This window comes from Papio anubis, chromosome 2 (assembly GCF_008728515.1).
Source record: "Papio anubis isolate 15944 chromosome 2, Panubis1.0, whole genome shotgun sequence".
Lineage (NCBI taxonomy): Eukaryota > Metazoa > Chordata > Mammalia > Primates > Cercopithecidae > Papio > Papio anubis.
The window spans coordinates 101,756,931-101,770,597 of NC_044977.1; the positions used below are offsets into that span (position 1 = coordinate 101,756,931).

The following is a 13,667-nucleotide window of genomic DNA, read 5'->3' on the forward strand; positions in this document are numbered from 1 at the left end:
CGGAGAGCCGAATTTGTGCCATTGCGCTCCAGCCTGGGCAACAAGAGTGAAACTCCATCTCAAAAATATATATATATGTGTGTGTGTGTGTGTGTGTGTGTGTGTGTGTGTGTGTGTGTGTGTGTATTTTCCCCTCTACCTTCTTTTATTTTCTTCCTTATACATTCAATAGGACATAACGTATTCTAAAATATGAATTTGAATGTTTAGTACATGTATTTTCCTTCTTGTTGTAAATAATAAAAATGTTTATAGGGACAATGCTTGGGGTACAGGTTTGTCTCTGTCTTAAAGGTTTTAATATGTGGCATTTCAATTTTTAATATCTTCTAAATGTCTTTTGTATTCTTATTTTCTCTTCCTCTTTGGTTCAGTTTCTTGCAGATTCTTCTTTAAGGATGTTTGTAGTAACATTTGTGGTATCTGACTTGGCAAGTTGCAAGTATTGTACTACATCTCCCACATTAGTTACGCTTGAGCTGTACATTTCCTTTCAGATCCTCTAGTAATTCAAAGAGACTCACTCAGGTTCAGGCAAATATAAGAAGCTTCTTGTGAATGGAATGGCTTAGCTAATATTTCTAAAATGACTGGAGCCATGACTTACTGTTTCTAAGGCTTGAGGGACTTGGGCACACAGGCAAAAAATCACTCCTGCTAGAGGTATGACGGTGAAAGCTGACTAGCAGCTGTTTGTGCCTCTGGTGGGGAGTAGGACTGGGGACTTCCAGACCTTGCAGGCACTTATTAGGGAATACAACATCATCAGGAAAGGGGCTATGTGAGCAAGGTTGGATGCTCCAGGGAAAGATGGACTAATGACCCTGAGAGGCTTTCCTCCCAGAATCTGGGTGATGCTCATTCTCGTCATGCTTCTTTAGAACATGTTTTTATTTTCACATGTTTTCACAGATTTTAAATGGGAATTTGGGAAGGCAGTCTCCAGTCACTTCCACCCTACTTTTTTTCCTGGAAGTGTTCTCTAAATCATATTCACATCTATTCTCATTTACTTGGCTCTAGTGGTTTCTGGGACACTGGTTAGAGGTCAGACTTTGAAAACTGCCGTTTCTTTGACTTTAAGTTCTGATTTGGTCTATTTGTCTCTGGAGAATTCTTCTTCCTCCTAGGTGGTGTCTTTGTAGGGACCATCTGTCTCTGTTGCTGGGTGGAACCTGGAACCTGGTTAAGTCTGGCCAGCGGAGGGTCTATGCCTTGAGGAGGGCACAGGTAGCCCCAGGAATAGATGCCATCCTGGCAGTGTCCCTGGGAAATGTGGTCTCCCCTTTGGAGATTTGGCTGTTGCATGAGGTGCTAACTTGAGTGCAGGTGCTGCTACTCATTACTTACTGCAGCTTCCCTAGAAGCCTTTGTGATCAGGAGGGTAGGACCTATGGAGGAGACAGATCAGGAGAGTGCATTGTTTCCACAGCAGCAGTTTGCCCTGCCTAGCCTTTGTGGTGAGATGCAAGGAGACTTCTTTCTCTATTGGGGAAGGTAATTTGCTCTGAGGCCATTTTCACTATTAAAATACCCCTAAGGCAGGGAGGAAAACCCCTTTTTAGGCCATAGGGAAGCAGAGAGGAAGGAAGCAAGGGTGGGGAAAGCTGCTGCTCTCCCCTGGCAGTTCTGAACAGTGGATACATGAATGTGGGGTGGAAGGAGGCTGTTAAAAATGTCTTCATACAAAGAGGCATGTAATTTCCTCCTGGTGGGCATGGCTTTATTCCATATCAGATGTCATTTTGATCTGCCTGTCCCATCATTGGTCAGGCTTCCGCTGGAAAAGAGAGAATGATGGAAGTAAGAGGTGGGAGGCTAGAATGTCAGGCCGAAATAGCAGCGATAGTCTGCTGTCTCATTTGCTTGAGATCTGTATGAAGACTTGAAAAATCCCACAAATATGCAATTACAGATTTTTATAAAAGCACCTATAACTTTATAATTTAAAGTTGATATTAAAATATATTGCCTTTTTAAACTCTTTTAATGCCTGTTTACATGAGGACATTTTTAACAGCCTCCTGCAACCCTACATTCACACACACATAGTTTAGGACAGGCATTATTTAATCTGATATGCTCATTTGTCACACAAAAGGTGAGCAGCTCAGAAAAAGCCTGAAGCAAGGAGGAGCTCTTGCCTGTAGCAGCCTCATGACCATTTCTGCTCTTGGACTTGGCTACTTTGAGGTTTTTCAAGTCTTCAAGGCCTTTGTTCTTTAGTTTTCAGGGCTACTACGGCTGGATAGTTTACCAGAAAAGGTCCACTTCTTCTACTTTTAAAGGTCAAGTTGTTTAACTGAATTGCTTGTTTCTGTCCCAAGTGAGCGTGTCTATGTGTTTGCGCTTGCAGACCCAGTATTTTTGCAGCTTGGGATTATAACAAAAGATACAAGATTTTTTTTTTTTGAGGCAGAAGAGAAAAAGGTAAATAAATTAGAGAATTGTCTTAGCCAATTTTATGTTGTGATAACAGAATACCACAGACTGGATAATTTGTAAAGAATACAGATGTATTTCTTACAGTTCTGGAGGCTGGGAAGTCCAAGATCAAAGGGTCTGCATCTGGTGAGGGTCTTCTTGCTGCATCATCCCATGGCAGAAGGCAGAAGGGCAAAAATGTGCACATGAGAGAGCAAGGACAAAGAGGCCTGAACTCACCTTTTATCAGGAACCCACTCCTGAGATATTGGCATTAATACCTCACAAAGGCAGTATCTTCATGGCTTAATTACCTCCTAAGGGTCCCCCCTCTTAATACCATGATAATGCCAGTTAAATTTCAACATGACTTTTGGAGGGAACATTCAAACCATAGCAAGGATAGCATATGATGGAAGATTCAGGGAAGAAAAAGGAAGGGCCAGTTTTTATTAAAATTGTGATAAAGTACATATCACATAAAAGATACCATCTTAACTATTTTAAGTTCAGTGGAATTAAGTATACTCACAGTGTTACACAACATTATCATTATTCATCTCCAGAACTCTTTTCATCTTGCAAAACTGAAACTCTATATCCATGAAATACGAACTCCCCATTTCAGTCTTCCCCTCAGCCCCTGCCTCATAAAAGTGGATCACACAGTATTTGTCTTTTTATGACTGAATTGTTTCACCTTGCATAATGACTTCAAGGTTTATACATGTTGTAGAATATGACAAAATTTTCTTCCTTTTTAAAGCTGATTAATATTCCATCACATGTAAATACCACATTTTACTCTGAACTGACAGGTTGTTTGACTCAATTACTTGTTTCAGTCCCAAACGTGTGTGTGTGTGTGTGTGTGTGTGTGTGTGTGTGTACAGACCCAGTATTTTTGACAGCGTGGGAATATAAAAAAAGATATAAACTATTTTTTTTTTAGAGATTGTCTACTTATCTGGCAAATGGCATTTGGGTTGCTTCCACCTCTTGGCTGTTGTGAATAGTGCTGCTATGAACATGGGTAGGCAAATATGTCCTTGAGAACCTGCTTTCAATTCTTTTATACATATACCTAGAAGTGGCTTTGTTGGATCATATGGCAGGTCTATTGTTAATTTTTGAGGAATCTTCATACTGTTTTCCATAGGGATTGCACCATTTTACAATCTCATCAACAGTGCACAAGTGTTACAATTTCTCCACATCTTCATCAACACTTGTTATTTTAGGTTTTTTAAAAAAATAGTAGCCGTCCTAATGGGTGTGAGGTCATCTCTTTGTGGTTTTGATTTGCATTTTTCTAATGATAAGTGATGTTGAGCATCTTTTCATAGCTCATTGGCCATTTATATTTCATCTTTGGAGAAATATCTACTCAAATCCTTTGGTCATTTTTTAATTAGGTCATTTAATTTTTTATTATTGAGTTGTAGGAGTTCTATTTTATTTTTTTGTAAGTTCTGGGATACATGCACAGAACATGCAGGTTTGTTACATAGCTGTATGTGTGCCATGGTGGTTTGCTGCTCCATCAACCCATTATCTAGGTTTTAAGCCCCACATGCATTAGGTATTTGTCCTAATCCTCTCACTCCCCTTGCCCCCCACCCCACAACAGGCCCCAGTGTGTGTTGTTCCCCTCCCTGTGTCCATGTGTTCTTACTGTTCAACTCGCACTTACGAGTGAGTGAGAACATGCAGTGTTTGGTTTTCTGTTGTAGGAGTTACTTACATATTCTGGATGTTAACCCCGTGTTAGATATATGACTTCCAAATTTTTCTTCTATGAGTTTTATGTTTTTCAGATCTTACATTTAGGACTTTAATCCATATTGAGTTAATTTTTTATATGGTGTAAGTAAAGATTCTAACTTCATTTTTTGCAAGTGGAGATTTAGTTTTCCCATTACCATTTGTTGAAAAGACTGTCCTTTTCCAAGGACATTGCCAAGACTATTCCATAGTCTTGTCACCCTTGTGGAAAATAATTTGGCCATATATGCAAAAGTTTACTTCTGGGCTCTCTATTCTATTCCATTGGTCTATATGTGTCTTTATGCTAGTACCACCTTGATATGCTTTGTCTGTGTCCCACCCAAATCTCATCTTGAATTGTAGTTCCCATAATCCCAACATGTGGTGGGAGGGCCCTGGTGGGAGATAATTGAGTCATGGAGATGGTTTCCCCCATGCTGTTCTGGTAATAGTAAGTTCTCATGAGATCTGATGGTTTCATTAGGGGCTTTCCCCTTCGCTTCACTCTCATTCTTCTCCTTCCTGCTGCCATATGAAGAAGGAGATGTTTGCTTCCCCTTCTACCATAATGGTAATTTTTCTGAGGCCTTCTCCAGCCATGCTGAACTGAACTGTGAATCAATTAAATCTATTTCCATGATAAATTACCAGTCTCAGGTATGTCTTTGTTAGCAGTGTGAGAATGGACTGATACACACCTATTTTGATTACTGTAGCTTTGTAATAAATGTCAATATCAGGAAGTATGAGACCTCACAATTTGTTTTTTTTTTTTTTTAAAGATTGTTTTGGCTATTTGGGGTCACTTGAAATTCCATCTGAATTTTAGAATGGATTTATATATTTTTGTAAAAAATGTCATTGGGAATGTGATAAGGATTGCACTGAATCTGTAGATCACCCTGGGTAGTACGACATCTTAATAATATTAAACCTTTCAATCCCTGAACACAGGTATGAAAAAATTCAGCTATTTGCTTGTCATTTACTCTCTTCATTGTCCTGTTACCATTGTCTCCTTCTGTACATCAGAGTGACAGCTCTAGAATGGTGGTGACAAACTACAACCTCCAGTACTTGGGCCTCATGTTACCTGAAACTATTCTCAAGAATATGGACATAAAGCTAGGTCTTGAAATGTAGTTTCACAATTTATCTCTAGGCCTGTTTCTCTGAAACTCTAAATACCAGAACTTGCTTAAAAAGCTTGCGTTTTTGAACTCTGGTTTGCTGAAGACCAGAATGTTAAATGTCACATTGAAATGGAAAAAAAAATCAAGGCCAGTAAGATAGAAGGGCTCTTTACTTTTCATATTGTTCATCATGTTTCTTCCTGTTGTAAATGGCTTGCTTTTTAGGTGTGTCTTCACTGGGATTTATATTTTTGAAGCTTTGATTAAAATATTGGCAAGAGGTTTCATTCTGGATGAGTTTTCTTTCCTTCGAGATCCATGGAACTGGCTGGACTCCATTGTCATTGGAATAGCGTAAGAATGTTAAAGATGTTTTTGAAGAGACTTGGGTGGGAAAGAAGCCCCTTTGCTTCCATCAGAGCTCTGTGTGGATTCATTTGAGTGGCTGAGTATGCCCTAGTAATGCCTAGAGCTCTGAGTGCTGTGTTGGTTGGCCCTGAACAGCACATGCAGCCAATTGACCAGATGCCTCCACACACAAACCCATTTCTAGGTCAACACTCAAGTTCTTGTTCCTTCAGCCATTTACTCACCAAAACTGGCCAGTTATGGGCCAGGCTTTATGCAAGATACAGAGTGTGCCAATGAAATACAAAAAAAAAAAAAAAAAAAAGACATGTTTTTCTATCTTATGAAGCTCACAGTCCAGAGGGGAAGAGTGACAATTAATGACCCTTAAAATATAGTATGATGAGTACCAGGATAGGGGCTGTACATGTATTAAGCTGTCAGAAGATATAGGAAGAACAAAGCAAAGCAGTCTAAAAAATCTTTGACTACTACAAGGTTACAAAGAGCTTTACTCCTGTTTACTTCTAGAAGTTCTGTAGTTTTGGCTTTTATGTTTCAGTCCATGGTCCATTTTGAGTTAATTATTATGTATGGTGTAAGGTGTAAGGTGAAGGTTGAGGCTCTTCCTGCAGGAAAGACACTGATTTGGAATCTGAATGATGAAATGGAGTAAGCAAAAGAAAAAACGAGAAATGCAATGACACATTGCCAGCACAACAATAGTAAACCTAGCATCATTTAATCTGTACCAGGCATTATGTTAAGCACTTTGCATATTTTTTCCTATTTAATATTCACAAAAGTACTTGGAGGTAGGTGCTAGTAATTTCAGAGTTTGACATTTGAAGTTCAAAGGTTGTGTGCTCTTAGTTATTGAAAGGCGGTGAAGCACAGTGGTTTAGAGTGTGACTCTGGAGCTACACTGCCTGGCTGCACATTCAGGCTTGACCATGTAGTGGCTGGAGACTTTAGTGAAGTGCCTTGGGGCATAGAACTTGTCAGCCACTCAGTAAATATTTGAGAGGACTTCTATTATTCATTAGCCACAACTACATGGACTATTTCAAGGAGTCTTCATCTGTGTCCACATATGAAGGTGAACTGAGAACAGCCTCCTCTGCAGTTCATATCAAGAACAGTGGTATGCCAGATCCTAAGATAAAGGTGAGGCTGGAAAGGTGAGGCTGTCGATTTCACCTTGGAGGTCACAAGCCCCAGGCTGAGCTTACTTGTGGCTTTTGTGGAGATGTGCAGTGCAGCTGCAGGACTGAGCACGCCCATGCTTTCCTTGTGCTTTCTCTTGTAGGATTGTGTCATGTATTCCAGGAAGCACCATCAAACTGTTGTCCCTGCGTACCTTCCGTGTGTTCAGAGCTTTAAAAGCAATTTCAGTAGTTTCACGTAAGTCACTCTCACTTTCCACACTGGCTCCTATCTAGAAAGAATGTTAATTTGTATTTAAATTTTTTCAAAATGTCATCATGTAAACCAAAAACAAACAAACCCTGCTTTACAAATTTATCTGATGGCCCAACTGATAATTATTGAGCACCTAATATGTCCAGGCACTGTGCTAACTGCCTGAGATCTAGTAGTAAGCAAATGGATGCAGACTCATGGAGTTTTACCTTCTAGGGTAGGGGGTGGAGACACAGACACGAAACAACAACTATAATAAATAAGTACATTATGTAGCATGTGAGCAAGTGCTATGTGCCAGAGAAAATATAAAGAAAAAGTAGACACCATAGAGGCTATGGGAAGTCACAGGGTATAGGGGAAGCAGGTTGCAGTTTTAAACAGAGTGATCAGGATAGTTGTCATTGAGGTGAGACGTGGCAGAGATTTGAAGATGGCAAGGGAGTGACACAAGCAGATATATGGGAAAGAGTATTCTGAGCAGGGGAAACAGCCAGCACAGAGATTGAGTAGGAAGGATGAGGATGGGACTGGAGGGGAGACAGTGAGGGGCCAGGTAGAGGTGAGATCATAGAAGTGAAGGGGGGCCGGATGCAGTCACTCATGCCAGTAATCCTAGCACTTTGGGAGGCCAAGGCGGGGAGATAACTTGAGGCCAGGAGTTTGAGACCAGCCTGGCCAATATGGTAAAGCCTTCTCTCTACAAAAATACAAAAGTTAAGGCCAGGCGCAGTGGCTCACGCCTGTAATCCCAACACTTTGGAAGGCTGAGGCAGGTGGATCACCTGAGGTTGGGAGTTTGGTACCAGCCTGATCAACATGGATAAACCCCATCTCTACTAAAAATACAAAAGTAACCAGGTGTAGTGGTGCATGCCTGTAATCCCAGCTACTCAGGAGGCTGAGGCGGGAGAATCATTTGAACCTGGGAGAGGGAGGTTGCGGTGAGCCTAGATTGCCCCATTGCACTCTGGCCTGGGGAACAAGAGCAAGACTCCGTCTCAGAAAAAAAAAAAAAAAATTAGTCAGATGTGGTGGTGGGTACATTTAATCCCAGCTACTCGAGAGGCTGAGGCAGGAGAATTGCTTGAACCTGGGAGGGAGAGGCTGCAGGCTGCAGGCTGCAGTGAGCTGAGATTGTGCCATTGCACTGCAGCCTAAGGTAAAAAAAAAAAAAAAAAAAAAAAAAAAGAACAAGAAGAACTGAAGGGGAGTTTTGTAGGCACAGGGAGGATCTAGGCTTCACTCTGAAGAAATGGGAGCTGTGGTGTGGAGAATGGAATGTAGGGGAGAAGATGGGAGAAGCAGGAAGACCTCCTACTACAGGGAGCATGGTGGACTAAAGATCCCGGCTTCCACCTCTCTGGATTCCCCACTGCATCCATCCACATGCCAAGATCATGCCTGCCCTGCACAGTGTGTGTGGGTTCTAGTGCTGGCCTATTCCTGAAGTATATGGGATTCTTCTAATAGGAAACTTTGGCTCAGGGACTCTCCAGTGACCTGGCTGAGACTCCGACAGCTGAACTGCAGTCTGAGGTTCTTCCTATCCAGTCCTCCTCCCTTGTCTCTCTCTCAGACGTCAAACCTGAGCTGCAGTCTGAAGTCTCTCCCTGCCCATTCCTGCTCCCCGCACTCATCTTTCACAGGCATCCTCCCAACCCCCACAAATCTCTTGCACATCTGATCTCAGAATGTCTGCTCCTCAAAACCCAAACTGACACAAGAGACCGTAATCGAAGCAAGGGATGGCGGTGCTCTCTGATCAGGTAGTGGTAGTGGAGTTGGTAGACACTGGTCTGATTCTGTGTCAATCTGAAGGTAGAAACAATAGCATTTCCTGACTGATAAATTGTATACATGGTGTGAGCAAAAGAGAGGAGTCAAAAATGACTTTTATGTCTGATGTCACTGATTGAGACAGAGAAGGCTGTGAGAGGAGCAGGCCTTGGGGTCAGATTACAAGCTAGCTTTGAACATGTTGTGTTTGAGATGGCTGTGAGACCACCAAGGGAAAGGATTCAGTAAGCAATTAGGTGTATATGAGTCCGGGATCCCAGGGAGGAGTCAGAGCCGGAGATACCATTTCAGGCATCAAGGGTCTATAGATGATATTTAAAGCCATGAGATCTGAAGAGATCACCAAGGAAATGAGCATTGATGGAGAATAGAAGAGGACCAAGGCCTGAGCCCCAGGGCATTGAAACATGAAAGGGAGAAGAGGAGAAAACAGGGAATGAGATGAGCAGCAGGCACCTGTGAAGTAGGAGGGAAACCAAAGGTGGTCTCCTGGAAACCAGGTGAGGAAGGCACTTTAGCCCTTCGGATCAGGATGAAGCCAAGGTTGGGTGTGAATATGAATTTCAGTTTATGAAAAATAAGGTTATTATACACACCTTTTTTCTCTCCTCCCCCTTTCCTCCCTTTTCTTTACTAAAACAAACAAACAAAACAGTTTGTTATCTTCCCTCTCTAGACTCCTTTCCCCCCACCTTCTCCCCTTCCCTTCTTTTCTCTTCTATCAGTGGCTTTGGCAAACTATAAAAAGACATGGGAACTATTTAGTTGTGCTGATGATATAGACATAAACTATACCATATGGCCCCAATACCTAAACTCCAGGCAATTAAAGTCCTTTCAAACAGAAGCAGTAGGTTATTTTTTGAAACTTCATGAAAGCAACTGAATAGTGATAAAGAAACTGGTAGTCAGAGGACACTTTATGTGTAATTTATGTCTTTTCCTTCTCCTCCTCCTTCTCCTTCTTCTTCTCCTCCTCCTTCTCCTTCTTCTTCTCCTTCTCCTTCTCCTTCTTCTCCTTCTCCTCCTTCTCCTTCTCCTTCTCCTTCTCCTTCTCCTTCTCCTTCTCCTTCTCCTTCTCATTCTTCTTCATTTCAAGTAGGGCTTTGTTTTCCCAGGTAGATTTAGGAGCTTTCTGCATGAGCCAAGCCCCTTTTATTTTCACATAAGTAAATACACATTCTGGCAGTCATTTAGCAGCTTTCGTGTCCCCTTCATCATCTCCACACAGGTGAATATGGTCTTTATTTTGGCCCATGAAATGCACTGAGATGCCTGGATGCTTTTTGGAAGTAAGGGTGCAAGGTACAATCTTTTATGAGACTATGAAAAAATGATCCAGGAATCACAATAATCACTCATCCACATTTCTTGCTTTGGAGAAGCCTCTTGTTATAGGTTAAAATCTGCCTTGGGTGATGCTGTAGTAACCTCTAGTTTACCTTCAATTGGTGATATAGTAAGTGTCCCAGCTTAGCCTCCAGGTTCCTGCTATCTGGTGTCATACTTTGTGGGAAGCTCATCCACTGAGGGCTTGGCCTCCCACTGTACGCTGCCATGGGCTCTCACCTCTACACTGATGAAATGAAATTTTGTCACTTAGTGTCATTCCATGCATTGCAATCACATCTGGGAGTTTATCTCTCCAGCTATCTTGAGAGCAAAGCCCCTGACTCAGTGGATTGCTGAAGTTGACTTCTTCTTTTTCCAGCTCTGTTCCGTGACATCATGTTGGTAGCTTGAAATCTAGCATGGTGGTGAGTGGGGATCAGGATCTAGACCACAGAATTCAGAAAACAAGGAAACCTATACATGCCATAGATCAGGGCTCTCCTGCCTCCCACTTGAAGAGCCAGTTTTAAACATCTACTAGCCTGCCACAAGATTATTTATTTTGTAACTTTGGCAGCTTAACAGTGTGCCATGGACATAGTAGGTGCTTAATAAATACTTCTTGAATGAATGAATAAATGAAAATAAAACACCCTATTCTAACTGGTAATCTGAGTTTTCCCTCCCAGGATATTCTTATAATTTGGGTTTAGACAAAACTCCTTCTTCATCCCCTATACCCCACAATTTAGCTGTGTTTCATGGTACTCATGTACTTTGACAGTAGACAGTATCTACTAAATGTTAAATACAGGTCTTTCTCATTCTCTAGTGTGGCCCCAGCTTAGGTGGTGTCTTTGCAACTGTCCTCAACCTATGCCTTCTTGAGTCCGTGTGGCATGTTTCTACTCAAAGCCTCCTTGCTTGCTCCTCAGAGCAGCACTGAGGCAGGCATAGGGCAGCAATAGAGAGATTGAGTCTCAAACTTGTTGACTACTTTGAAGACACTCAGCTTCCAAGGCACAGAGTTGGAGCACACACTAAAGGTATCAGAATCATAGGCTAGGCTGGAGTCCAGTTCCAGCCTGGAATTTGACAGTTTCTGAGACCTCAGTTGCTCCTTCCTTGGCCTTTGTGAGTGTCTGGCTCAGGGGGATGGGCTTCTCCCCATGCCTGTCCTCTTTCTCAGGTCTGAAGGTCATCGTGGGGGCCTTGCTGCGCTCTGTGAAGAAGCTGGTCAATGTGATTATCCTCACCTTCTTTTGCCTCAGCATCTTTGCCCTGGTAGGTCAGCAGCTCTTCATGGGAAGCCTGAACCTGAAATGCATCTCGAGGGACTGTAAAAATATCAGTAACCTGGAAGCTTATGGTAAATACCCAACCTTTCACTCCTTAGTTTTTGCATGGTTAACTTTTCCTTATCCTCACTTGTCCTGCCTTCACACCTCCCTTACAGAGTCTCTTAGGAGCAAGGGAGGACTTCATCCATCCAGGGTGTTCCTGTGGGCAGATGTATTTCCTAGAGAATTGCCTCATTCTTTGGGTTGCCATGGAGAAGGAAAGTCTTGAAACTACATCCACAAGAGCAATTCTATGCTGTCCCATCCCTTTGCCATTTAGATCTCTGCTCACTTCTTTGTAATGATTTGTGGAAGTTTTCAGAATACTTGGATTTGGCCAACGATAATCAACAGCTTCCCAGCCCCGCTCCTCAAGTATTTCTTCAATGACTCATTTTTTTTTTTTTTTTTAAGATGGAGTCTAGCTCTGTCACCAGGCTGGAGTGCAGTGGCACGATCTCACCTCACTGCAACCTCTGCCTCCCAGGTTCAAGTGATTCTCCTGCCTCAGCCTCTCGAGTAGCTGGGATTACAGGCCTGTGCCTCCACACCCAGCTAATTTTTGTATTTTTAGTAGAGATGGGGCTTCACCATGTTGGCCAGGATGATCTCTATCTCCTGACCTCGTGATCTGCCCATCTCAGCCTCCCAAAGCTCTGGGATTACAGGTGTCAGTCACCATGCCTGGCTAACAACACTTCTTTCAATGCCCACCCTCTCTATGCTGAGGTTGACCCTACACCTACTCCATCTACACTCTCTTGAGGTCTGTCACAGGATGGGTCTCTGTCCAGCTTCCCCCAGGGAGGATTTTCGGTTCAGTATTATTTACTGAGAGGCAAAGTGGTGGTGGTGATGTCACTGCTTCCTTCTCCAACTTCTCCTTCCTTCTTCTTTTCCCTCCCTTTTTCTTGCTCCTTCTAGAGGTCTTGGGCCCCAGTTTCTCTCTGGACACACCCCCTTTAATCATTTTAGAAGATGTAGAAACATCCATTTTCAAGCATAGTCTGCATACTTACTATTCTCTTTCCTTTTGATTTTTTTTTTCAAATCTGAATTTATGATTTTTTCCTCTCTCAGACCATTGCTTTGAAAAGAAAGAAAATTCGACTGAATTCAAAATGTGTGGCATCTGGAGGGTTAACAGGTAAGAGGTTTATAATCTTCATTTTCCTCCCAAGAAGAATACCTCTAGACCTTTTAGAATGGTGTGGCAAATAGTCTTTATCTAATGACTGGTGGACACAGTGATGATAGTTCTCGTATAATTATTTCATGTGTCTAAACAGGTTTAGACTTGTGTTATTAAATTAAAAAAACATTTCCTGGTGTTTAAGGCAGCTTTCCTCCCTAGTTATGTTAAATTGGAAGCTTGTAAGAAACCTACTGAAACAGTGATATTTCAACTTTATGGAGTAGGTATTCAAGACTTTCAAAGCTGAGAAGGGATGTTATGACTGAGAGCCCTGTGAAGCCCTTGTTTCCTGTTCAGTGGCATTCTCCTGCTGCAAGAGTATCTGAACATGCTTCTTCTCTTTGTTGACCTGTTGACAACTATTGCCTCTAATTACAAACACAGTTGAACATACATCCATGCACACTTGCCCCAACAGCTACTGGCCCTCTGGTCCTATGGGGAAACTCTTTTTCCTTTCAGGATAGCAGTGCTTTCTGTGGTGAAAGATTCAATTCAGTGAAGATTTATTGAGTGTATTTCAAATTAAGATAATATGCAAGGTACTCTGATGAAACAGATGACATTCATTCCTAAATTACAAATAGATAAAAGAATCTACAGAGTGTCAAGCCCTGAGTTAGCCTCAAAGAATGCAATTATGAACAAGGCAGCTCCACGCTTTTGGAATTGATGTCTTCTAGGGAAGACAGATGCACAGAAAATGCAGTTATATGTTGCATAATGACATTTAGGTTGATAATGGATGACACATATGATACTGTCCCTATAGAATTATGATACTGTATTTTTACAGTGCCTTTTCTGTGTTTAGATACACAAATTCCTACCATTGTGTTACAGTTGCCTACAGTATTCAGTCCAGTAACACACTGTACAGGTTTGTAGCCTAGGAACAATAGGCTA

General features: G+C 41.9%; 1 protein-coding gene across 1 annotated transcript in view; it reads left to right on the forward strand.

The window, feature by feature from the left end:
* The window catches only part of SCN11A (sodium voltage-gated channel alpha subunit 11), a 116,034-nt gene that overhangs the window by 11,049 nt on the left and 91,318 nt on the right, over positions 1-13,667 (forward strand). Inside the window, exons 4-7 of the mRNA XM_003894659.5 lie at positions 5,550-5,678; positions 6,982-7,076; positions 11,416-11,595; positions 12,647-12,713. Coding sequence (XP_003894708.2) covers positions 5,550-5,678; positions 6,982-7,076; positions 11,416-11,595; positions 12,647-12,713 — 471 coding nt within the window. The remainder of the gene's footprint in view (positions 1-5,549; positions 5,679-6,981; positions 7,077-11,415; positions 11,596-12,646; positions 12,714-13,667) is intronic.